General features: G+C 53.8%; 6 protein-coding genes across 6 annotated transcripts; all 6 read right to left on the bottom strand.

Annotated features, from left to right (window-relative positions):
- Nucleotides 1-1,231: 1,231 nt before the first annotated feature.
- Nucleotides 1,232-2,695, bottom strand: LOC135232672 (melanoma antigen preferentially expressed in tumors-like). The gene has a single exon (XM_064293152.1). The coding sequence runs from the start codon at nt 2,693-2,695 to the stop codon at nt 1,232-1,234; it is 1,464 nt and encodes a 487-aa protein (XP_064149222.1).
- A 3,217-nt stretch (nt 2,696-5,912) lies between these two features.
- Nucleotides 5,913-7,376, bottom strand: LOC135232673 (melanoma antigen preferentially expressed in tumors-like). Its single transcript, XM_064293153.1, has one exon. The coding sequence runs from the start codon at nt 7,374-7,376 to the stop codon at nt 5,913-5,915; it is 1,464 nt and encodes a 487-aa protein (XP_064149223.1).
- Nucleotides 7,377-10,593: 3,217 nt separating this feature from the next.
- Nucleotides 10,594-12,057, bottom strand: LOC135232674 (melanoma antigen preferentially expressed in tumors-like). The gene has a single exon (XM_064293154.1). It carries the CDS (start codon nt 12,055-12,057, stop codon nt 10,594-10,596), a length of 1,464 nt encoding a protein of 487 aa, XP_064149224.1.
- A 3,217-nt stretch (nt 12,058-15,274) lies between these two features.
- LOC135232675 (melanoma antigen preferentially expressed in tumors-like) lies at nt 15,275-16,738 on the bottom strand. Its single transcript, XM_064293155.1, has one exon. It carries the CDS (start codon nt 16,736-16,738, stop codon nt 15,275-15,277), a length of 1,464 nt encoding a protein of 487 aa, XP_064149225.1.
- Nucleotides 16,739-19,955: 3,217 nt separating this feature from the next.
- LOC135232676 (melanoma antigen preferentially expressed in tumors-like) lies at nt 19,956-21,419 on the bottom strand. The gene has a single exon (XM_064293156.1). It carries the CDS (start codon nt 21,417-21,419, stop codon nt 19,956-19,958), a length of 1,464 nt encoding a protein of 487 aa, XP_064149226.1.
- A 3,217-nt stretch (nt 21,420-24,636) lies between these two features.
- Nucleotides 24,637-26,100, bottom strand: LOC135232677 (melanoma antigen preferentially expressed in tumors-like). Its single transcript, XM_064293157.1, has one exon. It carries the CDS (start codon nt 26,098-26,100, stop codon nt 24,637-24,639), a length of 1,464 nt encoding a protein of 487 aa, XP_064149227.1.
- Between the last annotated feature and the right edge of the window lie 850 nt (nt 26,101-26,950).

Consider the following 26,950-nt stretch of genomic DNA (forward strand, 5'->3'; position numbering starts at 1 on the left):
AGGGAAAAAAAACTAACTAGACAAGAGATAAGTGGTGCCTTTTTTTTCGGAGAAGGGTAAGACAGCACACGGTGGAACCCCGCTGGCCCAGTGGTGAAGATCTCGGCTGCTAAGCAAAAGGCTGGCAGTTCAACTCCACCAGCGGCTCCTTGGAAGCCGTATGGGGCAGTTCTACCCTTTCCTATAGGGTTGCGATGAGTTGGAAACCACTCGAGAACAACGGGTTTGGTTGGGGGTTTGTCTGTTTCTTTGCTTGTTCGTTTGGTAGGCTGGACACACTACTGGGGAGAGCAGCACAGCTTGACCAAGGAAAGGTCATGGATGATTCCTAGATACACCCAAACTCCCTGAGGGAGCGAATGACTCGGCTGACAGCTGGGGACCGTGGTCTCGGAGAACATGTAGCTCGACGGGCAGAACAGAGTGTCGGGTGTTCACTTTGGTCCCCCTAGAATATGTGTGTCACTTTGCCTAGGCCACGATTGCCAGGATGCCGTCCTCCATTTTGTGAATTGATGCAACTGGCCTATGTATTGGAAATCCTAATCTCTGGCCCTGCCGAACGAGGCAGCATTGGGCCCTGTTGAGGAGGCTTAGGGTGGGATGTAAAACCCTTTCTGAGATCACATCCTGATCCCAATGGAAAGAGAGGTTCCCTGGGGAGGGCCTGCGTCACCTGTTCTCTTCCAAGAGATGAAAGGAGAGACGAGCGAGCAGAGAGCCGGGGACGTCACAGCACCAAGAAAGCAGCGCTGGGAAGAGAGCGTGTGCTTTGGACCCGGGCTTCCTGCACGGACAAACTCCCAGGCCAAGGGAAGACCGATGGCAAGGATCTTCCTCCAGAGCCAACAGAGGGAGAAAGCCTTCCCCGGAGCTGGTGCCCCGAATTTGGACTTCAAGGCTACTAGGCTAGAACAACCCCGAGTCGATGGCCCCCGGACACCCTTTCAACTCAGTATGGAAGTCACTCCCGAAGTTCACCCCTCAGCCAAAGATTCCACTGACCCTCAAACCAAAGGAGACCAAATGGGCACACCAGTCCAGGGGCACGAATGAGAAGGCAGGGGGTGACAGGAGAGCCGGTACCGGGATAGCCGAGGTGGAGAAAGGGAGAGTGTTGCCGTACCGTGGGCTTGGCGATAAATGTCACAACACAATATGTGTATGAATTGTTTCATGAGAAACACGTCTGCCCTGCAAGCCCTCGTCTAAAGCACGAGTGAAAATGACATCAGGCCACGCAATAGAGGAGAATCACATCATAGGTCCAGGTGCTGTCGCTGAACAATAAGACCGAATTGGGCCGCCCTAAGTCCTGCAGTATCAGTCTCAGCTCGGCCAGAGAGCGTCGAAGATTGCCCAGGTCGACGGTGCCTTGGAGGCCCACATAGCACTCCAGAGGGACAGGAAAAAGTCCGAGTCTGAACCTGCTCAGCAGGACGGTGTGCCGCAGCAGGCTCTGCAGGGCCGCCACGGAGACTGGGTTTCCACGGAAGCTGAAGCTGGTGAGCTGGGAGCAGTGGCCCAGAGCAGGCAGGATGGACATGAGCTGGGAGTCCCTGATCCCGCACCCATCTAATGCCAGGCGGTGGAGAGTGGCTGAGGCTCTCTCTAGCACAACTTGGAGGAACTCGGGACTTAAGGCCATCATGTTGACCTCACTCAAATTCAGGTACCTTAGGTGGCTGGTGTTCAGGCAGGACGCCAGGTGGGTCAAGTCAGACTCCAAAAGCAAGCAATTAGTCAGCGAGAGGGTCACCAAAGGGCTCTTCAGGCACCTGAGCACCTGGTCTAGGCGGCCTTCCAGGAAGAAGACAGAGTCTAGGTGGAGCTCCTGGAGCTGGTGCAGACTGAACAACTGAGCGCTGAACTGGGAAAGTAGCTTGTCCACTCCCTCCGCCGCCCAGGGAATGAAGGAGATCGTCATGATGTGAGAGACGCGCAGTCTGCTCACATTCACCATCTGGCTGAGGTGAGGAGCAAAGCTGGCCAGGGTGAGCAGGTCCCAGTGGCCATTCAATTCTACCTCTTGGACACAGTCCAGCTGCACCATTCTCAGGATCTTCTGAATGTGTCCGAGTGACATATCAAGAAACTCCAGCTTCCTACAGCACAGCTGTGGCAGACCTTTTCCCTGCTTGACCCTCTTCATGAGGAAGGTGAGGAATTCATCGGGGGTGGCTTTCTGGAGACAAAAGTCTTCTAGGAGCACCTGCACAGGGGCCAAGAGCTCTTTCTCCTCCTTCCTTGAGTCGTCCACTTTTGGCCTCTTCGTCTTAGGCTGGGCGGCCTCCGGCTCCTCCAACGAGCGCACGGAGGACCAGTCCCAGGTTCTAGGCGCTACGTCCCAGAAGTTGGTATTCGCATTCAGCCGTAAATCCAGCACTTGCAGTTTCCATCTTCTGGGGCGGATCTTGTGGGCAAGCAGGTCATCGAGCCCATCCAGCGCAGCTTTTAAGATGTCCTGCTGAGGCTGCTGAGCCTTCATCAGAGCCCCCAGGGCAAGGTGGCTGAAGGGCCAGGCCCGCACCATTGCCTTCAGAGTCTCGCTGTGTCTCCCAGCAACAGCCTCCAGGAACAAGGGCAGGAAGAGTTGCGTGGGCAGTGACTCCAGAGAGGCAACGGCCAAGGCTTCGTTCTGCAGCAGGCTCTGCTTGGCAAGGTCCAAGAGCCTGGCTGGGCTTCGGCTGCTCATGCCGATCGATATGTGCTCCAAAAGCAATCCTGACCTGGGCTGGGCGGGAAGGGTCTTCTAAGGCCTCGGGGAGAGCCAAGGTGATGACTCCAGCACTCCGTGTTCTGGGTCCCTCCTTAGCTCCTCAGAAGCCTTTCGAAAGAAACCTGTCTGCTTTCAAGCCACGGTGGTAGGGTCTGGCAAGTCCAAAGTTCATGGGTCAGATGTCAGGCTGGAGGCTTCTCCTGATTCACGTAGCTGCAGGGGCTGAAGAACCCAAGATCTGCTGGCCAGACCGCTGCAACAAGCTCACGGGCCGCAAAGGAGCAGGAATCCGACGTCAGCAGGGAAGACCGCCGCTGGCTGCCTCAAGTCCCAAGAACCGCAGGGCAGCTGGTGACGAGCTGGATGCAGGATCCTGAGTGAAGGCAGCCTTGCACGAACAGCCCCCTATATACTGGAGGCAGGCCACTCACACACACGCACACACACCCCCCTCCAACAAATCCCCCTCTCAACTGATTGGCTGCTCAGGGCAGATCTCATCACCGAAGTCAGTGCCTAATCTTCCATCTCATCATGGAGATGATTGCGTTAGTATGTAACTGCCAAACAAGAAACGATCTACCGAACTACTCAGGATCACGGCACAGCTCAGTTCGCACACCACCTTACCCAACACCATTCCCCACCGGTCAAGCCTACATCGTCCTAGGATGGCCTCAGCGGCTCCCTCCTTTTCCTCTCACTCATTTTCTGAGTAGAAAAGACATTCCCCTTTGAACTTGTGGAAGTTTCACCATCATCTGGGTTATCCCGGGGAACGGTCGTGGGGTTGCTAGTCAGAAAACGAGTGAGAGTTTTCGCTAGGGGCCTTATTTCTTTTTTTCCCCACACGTATGTCATGAAAACGTCTCCCTGTTTCATGAATCTGTCAACTCTATCAAATCGATCGGCATTTGGGTCCACATTTTCTGGCACATGCAGCCCCCGATTTAGTTGAGGAAACACCCCAGCTAACCCTTTCAGGGTCAAATGTTTTGACAGTCTATCTCCTCCCTCTTCTCTCATGAGGTCTTTCCTCTTTAACATTTCTTTCATCCTCAGAATCCATTAAGTCCTTATCATGGATCAAATTTCCACCCCCCACCCCCACCTCTATGCCTCCACTTGGCTAGGCCAGGGTTCCCAGAATTGTGTGGTTGTCCTTTTTCTGATTGGATGTTATGATACTGTGTTTTGTCAATCCTGCCCTCCAAGATGTTAATGAGGTGGGATTAGAGGCAGTTATTTGAATGAGGCAGGACTCAAATACTGCGTTAGCTTATATCCGGAGTCAATCTCTTTTGACCCAGAGTCCTTTCTCTGACAAACGCCTAGACCCAGGGGAAGATCGTTATGGAGGATCTTAATCCAAGAGCTGACCGAGAGAAAGAGAGAGAGAAAGAGAACTTTCCCCTGAAGCTGGGGCCCTCAACTTGGACTTGTACCCTCCTAAACTGGGAGAGAATACATTTCTCCGAAAGCCATCCAGAGTGGTTTCTCTTTCTTAGAAGCACTAGATAACCGAGAGAGTCCTGATTGGTCAGTTTCCCTTCTTCGTGATCTATCTGCCTTTCCACACCGGCGAAATCAGGTTCTAAATTCAGCGTCCTTGCCAGATGGACGACTTTTCCCCGATCTCTTCCACCATGTTATCCCCCCCTGATGCTTTTAGCAAGGTGACTCAACTCCCTCCAACTCATCACATGCACACAACTTCTCTTGAAAGAACTATGCAACGGGGTCTCTATGAGTCCGGTACATCACACAAGGGAATAGCACGCAATGACAAAGCACAGTGAAGCATCCGCGACACTTCTCACAACATGGATGAATGTGGAAGGCATTCTGTTGAGTGAAATCAATCAATCCCGAAAGGACAGATAAACACACCCAGAACAACTCATGAAAAGGTTTACCAAGAGAAAGAAACAATCTTCTAGGGAGGGGAGGGGAGGCGCGGGAAGGGAAAAAAAACTAACTAGACAAGAGATAAGTGGTGCCTTTTTTTTCGGAGAAGGGTAAGACAGCACACGGTGGAACCCCGCTGGCCCAGTGGTGAAGATCTCGGCTGCTAAGCAAAAGGCTGGCAGTTCAACTCCACCAGCGGCTCCTTGGAAGCCGTATGGGGCAGTTCTACCCTTTCCTATAGGGTTGCGATGAGTTGGAAACCACTCGAGAACAACGGGTTTGGTTGGGGGTTTGTCTGTTTCTTTGCTTGTTCGTTTGGTAGGCTGGACACACTACTGGGGAGAGCAGCACAGCTTGACCAAGGAAAGGTCATGGATGATTCCTAGATACACCCAAACTCCCTGAGGGAGCGAATGACTCGGCTGACAGCTGGGGACCGTGGTCTCGGAGAACATGTAGCTCGACGGGCAGAACAGAGTGTCGGGGGTTCACTTTGGTCCCCCTAGAATATGTGTGTCACTTTGCCTAGGCCACGATTGCCAGGATGCCGTCCTCCATTTTGTGAATTGATGCAACTGGCCTATGTATTGGAAATCCTAATCTCTGGCCCTGCCGAACGAGGCAGCATTGGGCCCTGTTGAGGAGGCTTAGGGTGGGATGTAAAACCCTTTCTGAGATCACATCCTGATCCCAATGGAAAGAGAGGTTCCCTGGGGAGGGCCTGCGTCACCTGTTCTCTTCCAAGAGATGAAAGGAGAGACGAGCGAGCAGAGAGCCGGGGACGTCACAGCACCAAGAAAGCAGCGCTGGGAAGAGAGCGTGTGCTTTGGACCCGGGCTTCCTGCACGGACAAACTCCCAGGCCAAGGGAAGACCGATGGCAAGGATCTTCCTCCAGAGCCAACAGAGGGAGAAAGCCTTCCCCGGAGCTGGTGCCCCGAATTTGGACTTCAAGGCTACTAGGCTAGAACAACCCCGAGTCGATGGCCCCCGGACACCCTTTCAACTCAGTATGGAAGTCACTCCCGAAGTTCACCCCTCAGCCAAAGATTCCACTGACCCTCAAACCAAAGGAGACCAAATGGGCACACCAGTCCAGGGGCACGAATGAGAAGGCAGGGGGTGACAGGAGAGCCGGTACCGGGATAGCCGAGGTGGAGAAAGGGAGAGTGTTGCCGTACCGTGGGCTTGGCGATAAATGTCACAACACAATATGTGTATGAATTGTTTCATGAGAAACACGTCTGCCCTGCAAGCCCTCGTCTAAAGCACGAGTGAAAATGACATCAGGCCACGCAATAGAGGAGAATCACATCATAGGTCCAGGTGCTGTCGCTGAACAATAAGACCGAATTGGGCCGCCCTAAGTCCTGCAGTATCAGTCTCAGCTCGGCCAGAGAGCGTCGAAGATTGCCCAGGTCGACGGTGCCTTGGAGGCCCACATAGCACTCCAGAGGGACAGGAAAAAGTCCGAGTCTGAACCTGCTCAGCAGGACGGTGTGCCGCAGCAGGCTCTGCAGGGCCGCCACGGAGACTGGGTTTCCACGGAAGCTGAAGCTGGTGAGCTGGGAGCAGTGGCCCAGAGCAGGCAGGATGGACATGAGCTGGGAGTCCCTGATCCCGCACCCATCTAATGCCAGGCGGTGGAGAGTGGCTGAGGCTCTCTCTAGCACAACTTGGAGGAACTCGGGACTTAAGGCCATCATGTTGACCTCACTCAAATTCAGGTACCTTAGGTGGCTGGTGTTCAGGCAGGACGCCAGGTGGGTCAAGTCAGACTCCAAAAGCAAGCAATTAGTCAGCGAGAGGGTCACCAAAGGGCTCTTCAGGCACCTGAGCACCTGGTCTAGGCGGCCTTCCAGGAAGAAGACAGAGTCTAGGTGGAGCTCCTGGAGCTGGTGCAGACTGAACAACTGAGCGCTGAACTGGGAAAGTAGCTTGTCCACTCCCTCCGCCGCCCAGGGAATGAAGGAGATCGTCATGATGTGAGAGACGCGCAGTCTGCTCACATTCACCATCTGGCTGAGGTGAGGAGCAAAGCTGGCCAGGGTGAGCAGGTCCCAGTGGCCATTCAATTCTACCTCTTGGACACAGTCCAGCTGCACCATTCTCAGGATCTTCTGAATGTGTCCGAGTGACATATCAAGAAACTCCAGCTTCCTACAGCACAGCTGTGGCAGACCTTTTCCCTGCTTGACCCTCTTCATGAGGAAGGTGAGGAATTCATCGGGGGTGGCTTTCTGGAGACAAAAGTCTTCTAGGAGCACCTGCACAGGGGCCAAGAGCTCTTTCTCCTCCTTCCTTGAGTCGTCCACTTTTGGCCTCTTCGTCTTAGGCTGGGCGGCCTCCGGCTCCTCCAACGAGCGCACGGAGGACCAGTCCCAGGTTCTAGGCGCTACGTCCCAGAAGTTGGTATTCGCATTCAGCCGTAAATCCAGCACTTGCAGTTTCCATCTTCTGGGGCGGATCTTGTGGGCAAGCAGGTCATCGAGCCCATCCAGCGCAGCTTTTAAGATGTCCTGCTGAGGCTGCTGAGCCTTCATCAGAGCCCCCAGGGCAAGGTGGCTGAAGGGCCAGGCCCGCACCATTGCCTTCGGAGTCTCGCTGTGTCTCCCAGCAACAGCCTCCAGGAACAAGGGCAGGAAGAGTTGCGCGGGCAGTGACTCCAGAGAGGCAACGGCCAAGGCTTCGTTCTGCAGCAGGCTCTGCTTGGCAAGGTCCAAGAGCCTGGCTGGGCTTCGGCTGCTCATGCCGATCGATATGTGCTCCAAAAGCAATCCTGACCTGGGCTGGGCGGGAAGGGTCTTCTAAGGCCTCGGGGAGAGCCAAGGTGATGACTCCAGCACTCCGTGTTCTGGGTCCCTCCTTAGCTCCTCAGAAGCCTTTAGAAAGAAACCTGTCTGCTTTCAAGCCACGGTGGTAGGGTCTGGCAAGTCCAAAGTTCATGGGTCAGATGTCAGGCTGGAGGCTTCTCCTGATTCACGTAGCTGCAGGGGCTGAAGAACCCAAGATCTGCTGGCCAGACCGCTGCAACAAGCTCACGGGCCGCAAAGGAGCAGGAATCCGACGTCAGCAGGGAAGACCGCCGCTGGCTGCCTCAAGTCCCAAGAACCGCAGGGCAGCTGGTGACGAGCTGGATGCAGGATCCTGAGTGAAGGCAGCCTTGCACGAACAGCCCCCTATATACTGGAGGCAGGCCACTCACACACACGCACACACACCCCCCTCCAACAAATCCCCCTCTCAACTGATTGGCTGCTCAGGGCAGATCTCATCACCGAAGTCAGTGCCTAATCTTCCATCTCATCATGGAGATGATTGCGTTAGTATGTAACTGCCAAACAAGAAACGATCTACCGAACTACTCAGGATCACGGCACAGCTCAGTTCGCACACCACCTTACCCAACACCATTCCCCACCGGTCAAGCCTACATCGTCCTAGGATGGCCTCAGCGGCTCCCTCCTTTTCCTCTCACTCATTTTCTGAGTAGAAAAGACATTCCCCTTTGAACTTGTGGAAGTTTCACCATCATCTGGGTTATCCCGGGGAACGGTCGTGGGGTTGCTAGTCAGAAAACGAGTGAGAGTTTTCGCTAGGGGCCTTATTTCTTTTTTTCCCCACACGTATGTCACGAAAACGTCTCCCTGTTTCATGAATCTGTCAACTCTATCAAATCGATCGGCATTTGGGTCCACATTTTCTGGCACATGCAGCCCCCGATTTAGTTGAGGAAACACCCCAGCTAACCCTTTCAGGGTCAAATGTTTTGACAGTCTATCTCCTCCCTCTTCTCTCATGAGGTCTTTCCTCTTTAACATTTCTTTCATCCTCAGAATCCATTAAGTCCTTATCATGGATCAAATTTCCACCCCCCACCCCCACCTCTATGCCTCCACTTGGCTAGGCCAGGGTTCCCAGAATTGTGTGGTTGTCCTTTTTCTGATTGGATGTTATGATACTGTGTTTTGTCAATCCTGCCCTCCAAGATGTTAATGAGGTGGGATTAGAGGCAGTTATTTGAATGAGGCAGGACTCAAATACTGCGTTAGCTTATATCCGGAGTCAATCTCTTTTGACCCAGAGTCCTTTCTCTGACAAACGCCTAGACCCAGGGGAAGATCGTTATGGAGGATCTTAATCCAAGAGCTGACCGAGAGAAAGAGAGAGAGAAAGAGAACTTTCCCCTGAAGCTGGGGCCCTCAACTTGGACTTGTACCCTCCTAAACTGGGAGAGAATACATTTCTCCGAAAGCCATCCAGAGTGGTTTCTCTTTCTTAGAAGCACTAGATAACCGAGAGAGTCCTGATTGGTCAGTTTCCCTTCTTCGTGATCTATCTGCCTTTCCACACCGGCGAAATCAGGTTCTAAATTCAGCGTCCTTGCCAGATGGACGACTTTTCCCCGATCTCTTTCACCATGTTATCCCCCCCTGATGCTTTTAGCAAGGTGACTCAACTCCCTCCAACTCATCACATGCACACAACTTCTCTTGAAAGAACTATGCAACGGGGTCTCTATGAGTCCGGTACATCACACAAGGGAATAGCACGCAATGACAAAGCACAGTGAAGCATCCGCGACACTTCTCACAACATGGATGAATGTGGAAGGCATTCTGTTGAGTGAAATCAATCAATCCCGAAAGGACAGATAAACACACCCAGAACAACTCATGAAAAGGTTTACCAAGAGAAAGAAACAATCTTCTAGGGAGGGGAGGGGAGGCGCGGGAAGGGAAAAAAAACTAACTAGACAAGAGATAAGTGGTGCCTTTTTTTTCGGAGAAGGGTAAGACAGCACACGGTGGAACCCCGCTGGCCCAGTGGTGAAGATCTCGGCTGCTAAGCAAAAGGCTGGCAGTTCAACTCCACCAGCGGCTCCTTGGAAGCCGTATGGGGCAGTTCTACCCTTTCCTATAGGGTTGCGATGAGTTGGAAACCACTCGAGAACAACGGGTTTGGTTGGGGGTTTGTCTGTTTCTTTGCTTGTTCGTTTGGTAGGCTGGACACACTACTGGGGAGAGCAGCACAGCTTGACCAAGGAAAGGTCATGGATGATTCCTAGATACACCCAAACTCCCTGAGGGAGCGAATGACTCGGCTGACAGCTGGGGACCGTGGTCTCGGAGAACATGTAGCTCGACGGGCAGAACAGAGTGTCGGGTGTTCACTTTGGTCCCCCTAGAATATGTGTGTCACTTTGCCTAGGCCACGATTGCCAGGATGCCGTCCTCCATTTTGTGAATTGATGCAACTGGCCTATGTATTGGAAATCCTAATCTCTGGCCCTGCCGAACGAGGCAGCATTGGGCCCTGTTGAGGAGGCTTAGGGTGGGATGTAAAACCCTTTCTGAGATCACATCCTGATCCCAATGGAAAGAGAGGTTCCCTGGGGAGGGCCTGCGTCACCTGTTCTCTTCCAAGAGATGAAAGGAGAGACGAGCGAGCAGAGAGCCGGGGACGTCACAGCACCAAGAAAGCAGCGCTGGGAAGAGAGCGTGTGCTTTGGACCCGGGCTTCCTGCACGGACAAACTCCCAGGCCAAGGGAAGACCGATGGCAAGGATCTTCCTCCAGAGCCAACAGAGGGAGAAAGCCTTCCCCGGAGCTGGTGCCCCGAATTTGGACTTCAAGGCTACTAGGCTAGAACAACCCCGAGTCGATGGCCCCCGGACACCCTTTCAACTCAGTATGGAAGTCACTCCCGAAGTTCACCCCTCAGCCAAAGATTCCACTGACCCTCAAACCAAAGGAGACCAAATGGGCACACCAGTCCAGGGGCACGAATGAGAAGGCAGGGGGTGACAGGAGAGCCGGTACCGGGATAGCCGAGGTGGAGAAAGGGAGAGTGTTGCCGTACCGTGGGCTTGGCGATAAATGTCACAACACAATATGTGTATGAATTGTTTCATGAGAAACACGTCTGCCCTGCAAGCCCTCGTCTAAAGCACGAGTGAAAATGACATCAGGCCACGCAATAGAGGAGAATCACATCATAGGTCCAGGTGCTGTCGCTGAACAATAAGACCGAATTGGGCCGCCCTAAGTCCTGCAGTATCAGTCTCAGCTCGGCCAGAGAGCGTCGAAGATTGCCCAGGTCGACGGTGCCTTGGAGGCCCACATAGCACTCCAGAGGGACAGGAAAAAGTCCGAGTCTGAACCTGCTCAGCAGGACGGTGTGCCGCAGCAGGCTCTGCAGGGCCGCCACGGAGACTGGGTTTCCACGGAAGCTGAAGCTGGTGAGCTGGGAGCAGTGGCCCAGAGCAGGCAGGATGGACATGAGCTGGGAGTCCCTGATCCCGCACCCATCTAATGCCAGGCGGTGGAGAGTGGCTGAGGCTCTCTCTAGCACAACTTGGAGGAACTCGGGACTTAAGGCCATCATGTTGACCTCACTCAAATTCAGGTACCTTAGGTGGCTGGTGTTCAGGCAGGACGCCAGGTGGGTCAAGTCAGACTCCAAAAGCAAGCAATTAGTCAGCGAGAGGGTCACCAAAGGGCTCTTCAGGCACCTGAGCACCTGGTCTAGGCGGCCTTCCAGGAAGAAGACAGAGTCTAGGTGGAGCTCCTGGAGCTGGTGCAGACTGAACAACTGAGCGCTGAACTGGGAAAGTAGCTTGTCCACTCCCTCCGCCGCCCAGGGAATGAAGGAGATCGTCATGATGTGAGAGACGCGCAGTCTGCTCACATTCACCATCTGGCTGAGGTGAGGAGCAAAGCTGGCCAGGGTGAGCAGGTCCCAGTGGCCATTCAATTCTACCTCTTGGACACAGTCCAGCTGCACCATTCTCAGGATCTTCTGAATGTGTCCGAGTGACATATCAAGAAACTCCAGCTTCCTACAGCACAGCTGTGGCAGACCTTTTCCCTGCTTGACCCTCTTCATGAGGAAGGTGAGGAATTCATCGGGGGTGGCTTTCTGGAGACAAAAGTCTTCTAGGAGCACCTGCACAGGGGCCAAGAGCTCTTTCTCCTCCTTCCTTGAGTCGTCCACTTTTGGCCTCTTCGTCTTAGGCTGGGCGGCCTCCGGCTCCTCCAACGAGCGCACGGAGGACCAGTCCCAGGTTCTAGGCGCTACGTCCCAGAAGTTGGTATTCGCATTCAGCCGTAAATCCAGCACTTGCAGTTTCCATCTTCTGGGGCGGATCTTGTGGGCAAGCAGGTCATCGAGCCCATCCAGCGCAGCTTTTAAGATGTCCTGCTGAGGCTGCTGAGCCTTCATCAGAGCCCCCAGGGCAAGGTGGCTGAAGGGCCAGGCCCGCACCATTGCCTTCAGAGTCTCGCTGTGTCTCCCAGCAACAGCCTCCAGGAACAAGGGCAGGAAGAGTTGCGTGGGCAGTGACTCCAGAGAGGCAACGGCCAAGGCTTCGTTCTGCAGCAGGCTCTGCTTGGCAAGGTCCAAGAGCCTGGCTGGGCTTCGGCTGCTCATGCCGATCGATATGTGCTCCAAAAGCAATCCTGACCTGGGCTGGGCGGGAAGGGTCTTCTAAGGCCTCGGGGAGAGCCAAGGTGATGACTCCAGCACTCCGTGTTCTGGGTCCCTCCTTAGCTCCTCAGAAGCCTTTCGAAAGAAACCTGTCTGCTTTCAAGCCACGGTGGTAGGGTCTGGCAAGTCCAAAGTTCATGGGTCAGATGTCAGGCTGGAGGCTTCTCCTGATTCACGTAGCTGCAGGGGCTGAAGAACCCAAGATCTGCTGGCCAGACCGCTGCAACAAGCTCACGGGCCGCAAAGGAGCAGGAATCCGACGTCAGCAGGGAAGACCGCCGCTGGCTGCCTCAAGTCCCAAGAACCGCAGGGCAGCTGGTGACGAGCTGGATGCAGGATCCTGAGTGAAGGCAGCCTTGCACGAACAGCCCCCTATATACTGGAGGCAGGCCACTCACACACACGCACACACACCCCCCTCCAACAAATCCCCCTCTCAACTGATTGGCTGCTCAGGGCAGATCTCATCACCGAAGTCAGTGCCTAATCTTCCATCTCATCATGGAGATGATTGCGTTAGTATGTAACTGCCAAACAAGAAACGATCTACCGAACTACTCAGGATCACGGCACAGCTCAGTTCGCACACCACCTTACCCAACACCATTCCCCACCGGTCAAGCCTACATCGTCCTAGGATGGCCTCAGCGGCTCCCTCCTTTTCCTCTCACTCATTTTCTGAGTAGAAAAGACATTCCCCTTTGAACTTGTGGAAGTTTCACCATCATCTGGGTTATCCCGGGGAACGGTCGTGGGGTTGCTAGTCAGAAAACGAGTGAGAGTTTTCGCTAGGGGCCTTATTTCTTTTTTTCCCCACACGTATGTCACGAAAACGTCTCCCTGTTTCATGAATCTGTCAACTCTATCAAATCGATCGGCATTTGGGTCCACATTTTCTGGCACATGCAGCCCCCGATTTAGTTGAGGAAACACCCCAGCTAACCCTTTCAGGGTCAAATGTTTTGACAGTCTATCTCCTCCCTCTTCTCTCATGAGGTCTTTCCTCTTTAACATTTCTTTCATCCTCAGAATCCATTAAGTCCTTATCATGGATCAAATTTCCACCCCCCACCCCCACCTCTATGCCTCCACTTGGCTAGGCCAGGGTTCCCAGAATTGTGTGGTTGTCCTTTTTCTGATTGGATGTTATGATACTGTGTTTTGTCAATCCTGCCCTCCAAGATGTTAATGAGGTGGGATTAGAGGCAGTTATTTGAATGAGGCAGGACTCAAATACTGCGTTAGCTTATATCCGGAGTCAATCTCTTTTGACCCAGAGTCCTTTCTCTGACAAACGCCTAGACCCAGGGGAAGATCGTTATGGAGGATCTTAATCCAAGAGCTGACCGAGAGAAAGAGAGAGAGAAAGAGAACTTTCCCCTGAAGCTGGGGCCCTCAACTTGGACTTGTACCCTCCTAAACTGGGAGAGAATACATTTCTCCGAAAGCCATCCAGAGTGGTTTCTCTTTCTTAGAAGCACTAGATAACCGAGAGAGTCCTGATTGGTCAGTTTCCCTTCTTCGTGATCTATCTGCCTTTCCACACCGGCGAAATCAGGTTCTAAATTCAGCGTCCTTGCCAGATGGACGACTTTTCCCCGATCTCTTCCACCATGTTATCCCCCCCTGATGCTTTTAGCAAGGTGACTCAACTCCCTCCAACTCATCACATGCACACAACTTCTCTTGAAAGAACTATGCAACGGGGTCTCTATGAGTCCGGTACATCACACAAGGGAATAGCACGCAATGACAAAGCACAGTGAAGCATCCGCGACACTTCTCACAACATGGATGAATGTGGAAGGCATTCTGTTGAGTGAAATCAATCAATCCCGAAAGGACAGATAAACACACCCAGAACAACTCATGAAAAGGTTTACCAAGAGAAAGAAACAATCTTCTAGGGAGGGGAGGGGAGGCGCGGGAAGGGAAAAAAAACTAACTAGACAAGAGATAAGTGGTGCCTTTTTTTTCGGAGAAGGGTAAGACAGCACACGGTGGAACCCCGCTGGCCCAGTGGTGAAGATCTCGGCTGCTAAGCAAAAGGCTGGCAGTTCAACTCCACCAGCGGCTCCTTGGAAGCCGTATGGGGCAGTTCTACCCTTTCCTATAGGGTTGCGATGAGTTGGAAACCACTCGAGAACAACGGGTTTGGTTGGGGGTTTGTCTGTTTCTTTGCTTGTTCGTTTGGTAGGCTGGACACACTACTGGGGAGAGCAGCACAGCTTGACCAAGGAAAGGTCATGGATGATTCCTAGATACACCCAAACTCCCTGAGGGAGCGAATGACTCGGCTGACAGCTGGGGACCGTGGTCTCGGAGAACATGTAGCTCGACGGGCAGAACAGAGTGTCGGGGGTTCACTTTGGTCCCCCTAGAATATGTGTGTCACTTTGCCTAGGCCACGATTGCCAGGATGCCGTCCTCCATTTTGTGAATTGATGCAACTGGCCTATGTATTGGAAATCCTAATCTCTGGCCCTGCCGAACGAGGCAGCATTGGGCCCTGTTGAGGAGGCTTAGGGTGGGATGTAAAACCCTTTCTGAGATCACATCCTGATCCCAATGGAAAGAGAGGTTCCCTGGGGAGGGCCTGCGTCACCTGTTCTCTTCCAAGAGATGAAAGGAGAGACGAGCGAGCAGAGAGCCGGGGACGTCACAGCACCAAGAAAGCAGCGCTGGGAAGAGAGCGTGTGCTTTGGACCCGGGCTTCCTGCACGGACAAACTCCCAGGCCAAGGGAAGACCGATGGCAAGGATCTTCCTCCAGAGCCAACAGAGGGAGAAAGCCTTCCCCGGAGCTGGTGCCCCGAATTTGGACTTCAAGGCTACTAGGCTAGAACAACCCCGAGTCGATGGCCCCCGGACACCCTTTCAACTCAGTATGGAAGTCACTCCCAAAGTTCACCCCTCAGCCAAAGATTCCACTGACCCTCAAACCAAAGGAGACCAAATGGGCACACCAGTCCAGGGGCACGAATGAGAAGGCAGGGGGTGACAGGAGAGCCGGTACCGGGATAGCCGAGGTGGAGAAAGGGAGAGTGTTGCCGTACCGTGGGCTTGGCGATAAATGTCACAACACAATATGTGTATGAATTGTTTCATGAGAAACACGTCTGCCCTGCAAGCCCTCGTCTAAAGCACGAGTGAAAATGACATCAGGCCACGCAATAGAGGAGAATCACATCATAGGTCCAGGCGCTGTCGCTGAACAATAAGACCGAATTGGGCCGCCCTAAGTCCTGCAGTATCAGTCTCAGCTCGGCCAGAGAGCGTCGAAGATTGCCCAGGTCGACGGTGCCTTGGAGGCCCACATAGCACTCCAGAGGGACAGGAAAAAGTCCGAGTCTGAACCTGCTCAGCAGGACGGTGTGCCGCAGCAGGCTCTGCAGGGCCGCCACGGAGACTGGGTTTCCACGGAAGCTGAAGCTGGTGAGCTGGGAGCAGTGGCCCAGAGCAGGCAGGATGGACATGAGCTGGGAGTCCCTGATCCCGCACCCATCTAATGCCAGGCGGTGGAGAGTGGCTGAGGCTCTCTCTAGCACAACTTGGAGGAACTCGGGACTTAAGGCCATCATGTTGACCTCACTCAAATTCAGGTACCTTAGGTGGCTGGTGTTCAGGCAGGACGCCAGGTGGGTCAAGTCAGACTCCAAAAGCAAGCAATTAGTCAGCGAGAGGGTCACCAAAGGGCTCTTCAGGCACCTGAGCACCTGGTCTAGGCGGCCTTCCAGGAAGAAGACAGAGTCTAGGTGGAGCTCCTGGAGCTGGTGCAGACTGAGCAACTGAGCGCTGAACTGGGAAAGTAGCTTGTCCACTCCCTCCGCCGCCCAGGGAATGAAGGAGATCGTCATGATGTGAGAGACGCGCAGTCTGCTCACATTCACCATCTGGCTGAGGTGAGGAGCAAAGCTGGCCAGGGTGAGCAGGTCCCAGTGGCCATTCAATTCTACCTCTTGGACACAGTCCAGCTGCACCATTCTCAGGATCTTCTGAATGTGTCCGAGTGACATATCAAGAAACTCCAGCTTCCTACAGCACAGCTGTGGCAGACCTTTTCCCTGCTTGACCCTCTTCATGAGGAAGGTGAGGAATTCATCGGGGGTGGCTTTCTGGAGACAAAAGTCTTCTAGGAGCACCTGCACAGGGGCCAAGAGCTCTTTCTCCTCCTTCCTTGAGTCGTCCACTTTTGGCCTCTTCGTCTTAGGCTGGGCGGCCTCCGGCTCCTCCAACGAGCGCACGGAGGACCAGTCCCAGGTTCTAGGCGCTACGTCCCAGAAGTTGGTATTCGCATTCAGCCGTAAATCCAGCACTTGCAGTTTCCATCTTCTGGGGCGGATCTTGTGGGCAAGCAGGTCATCGAGCCCATCCAGCGCAGCTTTTAAGATGTCCTGCTGAGGCTGCTGAGCCTTCATCAGAGCCCCCAGGGCAAGGTGGCTGAAGGGCCAGGCCCGCACCATTGCCTTCAGAGTCTCGCTGTGTCTCCCAGCAACAGCCTCCAGGAACAAGGGCAGGAAGAGTTGCGTGGGCAGTGACTCCAGAGAGGCAACGGCCAAGGCTTCGTTCTGCAGCAGGCTCTGCTTGGCAAGGTCCAAGAGCCTGGCTGGGCTTCGGCTGCTCATGCCGATCGATATGTGCTCCAAAAGCAATCCTGACCTGGGCTGGGCGGGAAGGGTCTTCTAAGGCCTCGGGGAGAGCCAAGGTGATGACTCCAGCACTCCGTGTTCTGGGTCCCTCCTTAGCTCCTCAGAAGCCTTTCGAAAGAAACCTGTCTGCTTTCAAGCCACGGTGGTAGGGTCTGGCAAGTCCAAAGTTCATGGGTCAGATGTCAGGCTGGAGGCTTCTCCTGATTCACGTAGCTGCAGGGGCTGAAGAACCCAAGATCTGCTGGCCAGACCGCTGCAACAAGCTCACGGGCCGCAAAGGAGCAGGAATCCGACGTCAGCAGGGAAGACCGCCGCTGGCTGCCTCAAGTCCCAAGAACCGCAGGGCAGCTGGTGACGAGCTGGATGCAGGATCCTGAGTGAAGGCAGCCTTGCACGAACAGCCCCCTATATACTGGAGGCAGGCCACTCACACACACGCACACACACCCCCCTCCAACAAATCCCCCTCTCAACTGATTGGCTGCTCAGGGCAGATCTCATCACCGAAGTCAGTGCCTAATCTTCCATCTCATCATGGAGATGATTGCGTTAGTATGTAACTGCCAAACAAGAAACGATCTACCGAACTACTCAGGATCACGGCACAGCTCAGTTCGCACACCACCTTACCCAACACCATTCCCCACCGGTCAAGCCTACATCGTCCTAGGATGGCCTCAGCGGCTCCCTCCTTTTCCTCTCACTCATTTTCTGAGTAGAAAAGACATTCCCCTTTGAACTTGTGGAAGTTTCACCATCATCTGGGTTATCCCGGGGAACGGTCGTGGGGTTGCTAGTCAGAAAACGAGTGAGAGTTTTCGCTAGGGGCCTTATTTCTTTTTTTCCCCACACGTATGTCACGAAAACGTCTCCCTGTTTCATGAATCTGTCAACTCTATCAAATCGATCGGCATTTGGGTCCACATTTTCTGGCACATGCAGCCCCCGATTTAGTTGAGGAAACACCCCAGCTAACCCTTTCAGGGTCAAATGTTTTGACAGTCTATCTCCTCCCTCTTCTCTCATGAGGTCTTTCCTCTTTAACATTTCTTTCATCCTCAGAATCCATTAAGTCCTTATCATGGATCAAATTTCCACCCCCCACCCCCACCTCTATGCCTCCACTTGGCTAGGCCAGGGTTCCCAGAATTGTGTGGTTGTCCTTTTTCTGATTGGATGTTATGATACTGTGTTTTGTCAATCCTGCCCTCCAAGATGTTAATGAGGTGGGATTAGAGGCAGTTATTTGAATGAGGCAGGACTCAAATACTGCGTTAGCTTATATCCGGAGTCAATCTCTTTTGACCCAGAGTCCTTTCTCTGACAAACGCCTAGACCCAGGGGAAGATCGTTATGGAGGATCTTAATCCAAGAGCTGACCGAGAGAAAGAGAGAGAGAAAGAGAACTTTCCCCTGAAGCTGGGGCCCTCAACTTGGACTTGTACCCTCCTAAACTGGGAGAGAATACATTTCTCCGAAAGCCATCCAGAGTGGTTTCTCTTTCTTAGAAGCACTAGATAACCGAGAGAGTCCTGATTGGTCAGTTTCCCTTCTTCGTGATCTATCTGCCTTTCCACACCGGCGAAATCAGGTTCTAAATTCAGCGTCCTTGCCAGATGGACGACTTTTCCCCGATCTCTTCCACCATGTTATCCCCCCCTGATGCTTTTAGCAAGGTGACTCAACTCCCTCCATCTCATCACATGCACACAACTTCTCTTGAAAGAACTATGCAACGGGGTCTCTATGAGTCCGGTACATCACACAAGGGAATAGCACGCAATGACAAAGCACAGTGAAGCATCCGCGACACTTCTCACAACATGGATGAATGTGGAAGGCATTCTGTTGAGTGAAATCAATCAATCCCGAAAGGACAGATAAACACACCCAGAACAACTCATGAAAAGGTTTACCAAGAGAAAGAAACAATCTTCTAGGGAGGGGAGGGGAGGCGCGGGAAGGGAAAAAAAACTAACTAGACAAGAGATAAGTGGTGCCTTTTTTTTCGGAGAAGGGTAAGACAGCACACGGTGGAACCCCGCTGGCCCAGTGGTGAAGATCTCGGCTGCTAAGCAAAAGGCTGGCAGTTCAACTCCACCAGCGGCTCCTTGGAAGCCGTATGGGGCAGTTCTACCCTTTCCTATAGGGTTGCGATGAGTTGGAAACCACTCGAGAACAACGGGTTTGGTTGGGGGTTTGTCTGTTTCTTTGCTTGTTCGTTTGGTAGGCTGGACACACTACTGGGGAGAGCAGCACAGCTTGACCAAGGAAAGGTCATGGATGATTCCTAGATACACCCAAACTCCCTGAGGGAGCGAATGACTCGGCTGACAGCTGGGGACCGTGGTCTCGGAGAACATGTAGCTCGACGGGCAGAACAGAGTGTCGGGGGTTCACTTTGGTCCCCCTAGAATATGTGTGTCACTTTGCCTAGGCCACGATTGCCAGGATGCCGTCCTCCATTTTGTGAATTGATGCAACTGGCCTATGTATTGGAAATCCTAATCTCTGGCCCTGCCGAACGAGGCAGCATTGGGCCCTGTTGAGGAGGCTTAGGGTGGGATGTAAAACCCTTTCTGAGATCACATCCTGATCCCAATGGAAAGAGAGGTTCCCTGGGGAGGGCCTGCGTCACCTGTTCTCTTCCAAGAGATGAAAGGAGAGACGAGCGAGCAGAGAGCCGGGGACGTCACAGCACCAAGAAAGCAGCGCTGGGAAGAGAGCGTGTGCTTTGGACCCGGGCTTCCTGCACGGACAAACTCCCAGGCCAAGGGAAGACCGATGGCAAGGATCTTCCTCCAGAGCCAACAGAGGGAGAAAGCCTTCCCCGGAGCTGGTGCCCCGAATTTGGACTTCAAGGCTACTAGGCTAGAACAACCCCGAGTCGATGGCCCCCGGACACCCTTTCAACTCAGTATGGAAGTCACTCCCGAAGTTCACCCCTCAGCCAAAGATTCCACTGACCCTCAAACCAAAGGAGACCAAATGGGCACACCAGTCCAGGGGCACGAATGAGAAGGCAGGGGGTGACAGGAGAGCCGGTACCGGGATAGCCGAGGTGGAGAAAGGGAGAGTGTTGCCGTACCGTGGGCTTGGCGATAAATGTCACAACACAATATGTGTATGAATTGTTTCATGAGAAACACGTCTGCCCTGCAAGCCCTCGTCTAAAGCACGAGTGAAAATGACATCAGGCCACGCAATAGAGGAGAATCACATCATAGGTCCAGGCGCTGTCGCTGAACAATAAGACCGAATTGGGCCGCCCTAAGTCCTGCAGTATCAGTCTCAGCTCGGCCAGAGAGCGTCGAAGATTGCCCAGGTCGACGGTGCCTTGGAGGCCCACATAGCACTCCAGAGGGACAGGAAAAAGTCCGAGTCTGAACCTGCTCAGCAGGACGGTGTGCCGCAGCAGGCTCTGCAGGGCCGCCACGGAGACTGGGTTTCCACGGAAGCTGAAGCTGGTGAGCTGGGAGCAGTGGCCCAGAGCAGGCAGGATGGACATGAGCTGGGAGTCCCTGATCCCGCACCCATCTAATGCCAGGCGGTGGAGAGTGGCTGAGGCTCTCTCTAGCACAACTTGGAGGAACTCGGGACTTAAGGCCATCATGTTGACCTCACTCAAATTCAGGTACCTTAGGTGGCTGGTGTTCAGGCAGGACGCCAGGTGGGTCAAGTCAGACTCCAAAAGCAAGCAATTAGTCAGCGAGAGGGTCACCAAAGGGCTCTTCAGGCACCTGAGCACCTGGTCTAGGCGGCCTTCCAGGAAGAAGACAGAGTCTAGGTGGAGCTCCTGGAGCTGGTGCAGACTGAGCAACTGAGCGCTGAACTGGGAAAGTAGCTTGTCCACTCCCTCCGCCGCCCAGGGAATGAAGGAGATCGTCATGATGTGAGAGACGCGCAGTCTGCTCACATTCACCATCTGGCTGAGGTGAGGAGCAAAGCTGGCCAGGGTGAGCAGGTCCCAGTGGCCATTCAATTCTACCTCTTGGACACAGTCCAGCTGCACCATTCTCAGGATCTTCTGAATGTGTCCGAGTGACATATCAAGAAACTCCAGCTTCCTACAGCACAGCTGTGGCAGACCTTTTCCCTGCTTGACCCTCTTCATGAGGAAGGTGAGGAATTCATCGGGGGTGGCTTTCTGGAGACAAAAGTCTTCTAGGAGCACCTGCACAGGGGCCAAGAGCTCTTTCTCCTCCTTCCTTGAGTCGTCCACTTTTGGCCTCTTCGTCTTAGGCTGGGCGGCCTCCGGCTCCTCCAACGAGCGCACGGAGGACCAGTCCCAGGTTCTAGGCGCTACGTCCCAGAAGTTGGTATTCGCATTCAGCCGTAAATCCAGCACTTGCAGTTTCCATCTTCTGGGGCGGATCTTGTGGGCAAGCAGGTCATCGAGCCCATCCAGCGCAGCTTTTAAGATGTCCTGCTGAGGCTGCTGAGCCTTCATCAGAGCCCCCAGGGCAAGGTGGCTGAAGGGCCAGGCCCGCACCATTGCCTTCAGAGTCTCGCTGTGTCTCCCAGCAACAGCCTCCAGGAACAAGGGCAGGAAGAGTTGCGCGGGCAGTGACTCCAGAGAGGCAACGGCCAAGGCTTCGTTCTGCAGCAGGCTCTGCTTGGCAAGGTCCAAGAGCCTGGCTGGGCTTCGGCTGCTCATGCCGATCGATATGTGCTCCAAAAGCAATCCTGACCTGGGCTGGGCGGGAAGGGTCTTCTAAGGCCTCGGGGAGAGCCAAGGTGATGACTCCAGCACTCCGTGTTCTGGGTCCCTCCTTAGCTCCTCAGAAGCCTTTCGAAAGAAACCTGTCTGCTTTCAAGCCACGGTGGTAGGGTCTGGCAAGTCCAAAGTTCATGGGTCAGATGTCAGGCTGGAGGCTTCTCCTGATTCACGTAGCTGCAGGGGCTGAAGAACCCAAGATCTGCTGGCCAGACCGCTGCAACAAGCTCACGGGCCGCAAAGGAGCAGGAATCCGACGTCAGCAGGGAAGACCGCCGCTGGCTGCCTCAAGTCCCAAGAACCGCAGGGCAGCTGGTGACGAGCTGGATGCAGGATCCTGAGTGAAGGCAGCCTTGCACGAACAGCCCCCTATATACTGGAGGCAGGCCACTCACACACACGCACACACACCCCCCTCCAACAAATCCCCCTCTCAACTGATTGGCTGCTCAGGGCAGATCTCATCACCGAAGTCAGTGCCTAATCTTCCATCTCATCATGGAGATGATTGCGTTAGTATGTAACTGCCAAACAAGAAACGATCTACCGAACTACTCAGGATCACGGCACAGCTCAGTTCGCACACCACCTTACCCAACACCATTCCCCACCGGTCAAGCCTACATCGTCCTAGGATGGCCTCAGCGGCTCCCTCCTTTTCCTCTCACTCATTTTCTGAGTAGAAAAGACATTCCCCTTTGAACTTGTGGAAGTTTCACCATCATCTGGGTTATCCCGGGGAACGGTCGTGGGGTTGCTAGTCAGAAAACGAGTGAGAGTTTTCGCTAGGGGCCTTATTTCTTTTTTTCCCCACACGTATGTCACGAAAACGTCTCCCTGTTTCATGAATCTGTCAACTCTATCAAATCGATCGGCATTTGGGTCCACATTTTCTGGCACATGCAGCCCCCGATTTAGTTGAGGAAACACCCCAGCTAACCCTTTCAGGGTCAAATGTTTTGACAGTCTATCTCCTCCCTCTTCTCTCATGAGGTCTTTCCTCTTTAACATTTCTTTCATCCTCAGAATCCATTAAGTCCTTATCATGGATCAAATTTCCACCCCCCACCCCCACCTCTATGCCTCCACTTGGCTAGGCCAGGGTTCCCAGAATTGTGTGGTTGTCCTTTTTCTGATTGGATGTTATGATACTGTGTTTTGTCAATCCTGCCCTCCAAGATGTTAATGAGGTGGGATTAGAGGCAGTTATTTGAATGAGGCAGGACTCAAATACTGCGTTAGCTTATATCCGGAGTCAATCTCTTTTGACCCAGAGTCCTTTCTCTGACAAACGCCTAGACCCAGGGGAAGATCGTTATGGAGGATCTTAATCCAAGAGCTGACCGAGAGAAAGAGAGAGAGAAAGAGAACTTTCCCCTGAAGCTGGGGCCCTCAACTTGGACTTGTACCCTCCTAAACTGGGAGAGAATACATTTCTCCGAAAGCCATCCAGAGTGGTTTCTCTTTCTTAGAAGCACTAGATAACCGAGAGAGTCCTGATTGGTCAGTTTCCCTTCTTCGTGATCTATCTGCCTTTCCACACCGGCGAAATCAGGTTCTAAATTCAGCGTCCTTGCCAGATGGACGACTTTTCCCCGATCTCTTCCACCATGTTATCCCCCCCTGATGCTTTTAGCAAGGTGACTCAACTCCCTCCAACTCATCACATGCACACAACTTCTCTTGAAAGAACTATGCAACGGGGTCTCTATGAGTCCGGTACATCACACAAGGGAATAGCACGCAATGACAAAGCACAGTGAAGCATCCGCGACACTTCTCACAACATGGATGAATGTGGAAGGCATTCTGTTGAGTGAAATCAATCAATCCCGAAAGGACAGATAAACACACCCAGAACAACTCATGAAAAGGTTTACCAAGAGAAAGAAACAATCTTCTAGGGAGAGGAGGGGAGGCGCGGGAAGGGAAAAAAAACTAACTAGACAAGAGATAAGTGGTGCCTTTTTTTTCGGAGAAGGGTAAGACAGCACACGGTGGAACCCCGCTGGCCCAGTGGTGAAGATCTCGGCTGCTAAGCAAAAGGCTGGCAGTTCAACTCCACCAGCGGCTCCTTGGAAGCCGTATGGGGCAGTTCTACCCTTTCCTATAGGGTTGCGATGAGTTGGAAACCACTCGAGAACAACGGGTTTGGTTGGGGGTTTGTCTGTTTCTTTGCTTGTTCGTTTGGTAGGCTGGACACACTACTGGGGAGAGCAGCACAGCTTGACCAAGGAAAGGTCATGGATGATTCCTAGATACACCCAAACTCCCTGAGGGAGCGAATGACTCGGCTGACAGCTGGGGACCGTGGTCTCGGAGAACATGTAGCTCGACGGGCAGAACAGAGTGTCGGGGGTTCACTTTGGTCCCCCTAGAATATGTGTGTCACTTTGCCTAGGCCACGATTGCCAGGATGCCGTCCTCCATTTTGTGAATTGATGCAACTGGCCTATGTATTGGAAATCCTAATCTCTGGCCCTGCCGAACGAGGCAGCATTGGGCCCTGTTGAGGAGGCTTAGGGTGGGATGTAAAACCCTTTCTGAGATCACATCCTGATCCCAATGGAAAGAGAGGTTCCCTGGGGAGGGCCTGCGTCACCTGTTCTCTTCCAAGAGATGAAAGGAGAGACGAGCGAGCAGAGAGCCGGGGACGTCACAGCACCAAGAAAGCAGCGCTGGGAAGAGAGCGTGTGCTTTGGACCCGGGCTTCCTGCACGGACAAACTCCCAGGCCAAGGGAAGACCGATGGCAAGGATCTTCCTCCAGAGCCAACAGAGGGAGAAAGCCTTCCCCGGAGCTGGTGCCCCGAATTTGGACTTCAAGGCTACTAGGCTAGAACAACCCCGAGTCGATGGCCCCCGGACACCCTTTCAACTCAGTATGGAAGTCACTCCCGAAGTTCACCCCTCAGCCAAAGATTCCACTGACCCTCAAACCAAAGGAGACCAAATGGGCACACCAGTCCAGGGGCACGAATGAGAAGGCAGGGGGTGACAGGAGAGCCGGTACCGGGATAGCCGAGGTGGAGAAAGGGAGAGTGTTGCCGTACCGTGGGCTTGGCGATAAATGTCACAACACAATATGTGTATGAATTGTTTCATGAGAAACACGTCTGCCCTGCAAGCCCTCGTCTAAAGCACGAGTGAAAATGACATCAGGCCACGCAATAGAGGAGAATCACATCATAGGTCCAGGCGCTGTCGCTGAACAATAAGACCGAATTGGGCCGCCCTAAGTCCTGCAGTATCAGTCTCAGCTCGGCCAGAGAGCGTCGAAGATTGCCCAGGTCGACGGTGCCTTGGAGGCCCACATAGCACTCCAGAGGGACAGGAAAAAGTCCGAGTCTGAACCTGCTCAGCAGGACGGTGTGCCGCAGCAGGCTCTGCAGGGCCGCCACGGAGACTGGGTTTCCACGGAAGCTGAAGCTGGTGAGCTGGGAGCAGTGGCCCAGAGCAGGCAGGATGGACATGAGCTGGGAGTCCCTGATCCCGCACCCATCTAATGCCAGGCGGTGGAGAGTGGCTGAGGCTCTCTCTAGCACAACTTGGAGGAACTCGGGACTTAAGGCCATCATGTTGACCTCACTCAAATTCAGGTACCTTAGGTGGCTGGTGTTCAGGCAGGACGCCAGGTGGGTCAAGTCAGACTCCAAAAGCAAGCAATTAGTCAGCGAGAGGGTCACCAAAGGGCTCTTCAGGCACCTGAGCACCTGGTCTAGGCGGCCTTCCAGGAAGAAGACAGAGTCTAGGTGGAGCTCCTGGAGCTGGTGCAGACTGAGCAACTGAGCGCTGAACTGGGAAAGTAGCTTGTCCACTCCCTCCGCCGCCCAGGGAATGAAGGAGATCGTCATGATGTGAGAGACGCGCAGTCTGCTCACATTCACCATCTGGCTGAGGTGAGGAGCAAAGCTGGCCAGGGTGAGCAGGTCCCAGTGGCCATTCAATTCTACCTCTTGGACACAGTCCAGCTGCACCATTCTCAGGATCTTCTGAATGTGTCCGAGTGACATATCAAGAAACTCCAGCTTCCTACAGCACAGCTGTGGCAGACCTTTTCCCTGCTTGACCCTCTTCATGAGGAAGGTGAGGAATTCATCGGGGGTGGCTTTCTGGAGACAAAAGTCTTCTAGGAGCACCTGCACAGGGGCCAAGAGCTCTTTCTCCTCCTTCCTTGAGTCGTCCACTTTTGGCCTCTTCGTCTTAGGCTGGGCGGCCTCCGGCTCCTCCAACGAGCGCACGGAGGACCAGTCCCAGGTTCTAGGCGCTACGTCCCAGAAGTTGGTATTCGCATTCAGCCGTAAATCCAGCACTTGCAGTTTCCATCTTCTGGGGCGGATCTTGTGGGCAAGCAGGTCATCGAGCCCATCCAGCGCAGCTTTTAAGATGTCCTGCTGAGGCTGCTGAGCCTTCATCAGAGCCCCCAGGGCAAGGTGGCTGAAGGGCCAGGCCCGCACCATTGCCTTCGGAGTCTCGCTGTGTCTCCCAGCAACAGCCTCCAGGAACAAGGGCAGGAAGAGTTGCGCGGGCAGTGACTCCAGAGAGGCAACGGCCAAGGCTTCGTTCTGCAGCAGGCTCTGCTTGGCAAGGTCCAAGAGCCTGGCTGGGCTTCGGCTGCTCATGCCGATCGATATGTGCTCCAAAAGCAATCCTGACCTGGGCTGGGCGGGAAGGGTCTTCTAAGGCCTCGGGGAGAGCCAAGGTGATGACTCCAGCACTCCGTGTTCTGGGTCCCTCCTTAGCTCCTCAGAAGCCTTTCGAAAGAAACCTGTCTGCTTTCAAGCCACGGTGGTAGGGTCTGGCAAGTCCAAAGTTCATGGGTCAGATGTCAGGCTGGAGGCTTCTCCTGATTCACGTAGCTGCAGGGGCTGAAGAACCCAAGATCTGCTGGCCAGACCGCTGCAACAGGCTCACGGGCGGCAAAGGAGCAGGAATCCGACGTCAGCAGGGAAGACCGCCGCTGGCTGCCTCAAGTCCCAAGAACCGCAGGGCAGCTGGTGACGAGCTGGATGCAGGATCCTGAGTGAAGGCAGCCTTGCACGAACAGCCCCCTATATACTGGAGGCAGGCCACTCACACACACGCACACACACCCCCCTCCAACAAATCCCCCTCTCAACTGATTGGCTGCTCAGGGCAGATCTCATCACCGAAGTCAGTGCCTAATCTTCCTTCTCATCATGGAGATGATTGCGTTAGTATGTAACTGCCAAACAAGAAACGATCTACCGAACTACTCAGGATCACGGCACAGCTCAGTTCGCACACCACCTTACCCAACACCATTCCCCACCGGTCAAGCCTACATCGTCCTAGGATGGCCTCAGCGGCTCCCTCCTTTTCCTCTCACTCATTTTCTGAGTAGAAAAGACATTCCCCTTTGAACTTGTGGAAGTTTCACCATCATCTGGGTTATCCCGGGGAACGGTCGTGGGGTTGCTAGTCAGAAAACGAGTGAGAGTTTTCGCTAGG

This window comes from Loxodonta africana, chromosome 11 (assembly GCF_030014295.1).
Source record: "Loxodonta africana isolate mLoxAfr1 chromosome 11, mLoxAfr1.hap2, whole genome shotgun sequence".
In the NCBI taxonomy this organism is placed as follows: Eukaryota; Metazoa; Chordata; class Mammalia; order Proboscidea; family Elephantidae; genus Loxodonta; species Loxodonta africana.

Coding starts and splice junctions, on each gene's coding strand:
- LOC135232673 (XM_064293153.1), bottom strand. CDS start 7,376: ATGAGCAGCCGAAGCCCAGCCAGGCTCTTGGACCTTGCCAAGCAGAGC.
- LOC135232677 (XM_064293157.1), bottom strand. CDS start 26,100: ATGAGCAGCCGAAGCCCAGCCAGGCTCTTGGACCTTGCCAAGCAGAGC.
- LOC135232672 (XM_064293152.1), bottom strand. CDS start 2,695: ATGAGCAGCCGAAGCCCAGCCAGGCTCTTGGACCTTGCCAAGCAGAGC.
- LOC135232675 (XM_064293155.1), bottom strand. CDS start 16,738: ATGAGCAGCCGAAGCCCAGCCAGGCTCTTGGACCTTGCCAAGCAGAGC.
- LOC135232676 (XM_064293156.1), bottom strand. CDS start 21,419: ATGAGCAGCCGAAGCCCAGCCAGGCTCTTGGACCTTGCCAAGCAGAGC.
- LOC135232674 (XM_064293154.1), bottom strand. CDS start 12,057: ATGAGCAGCCGAAGCCCAGCCAGGCTCTTGGACCTTGCCAAGCAGAGC.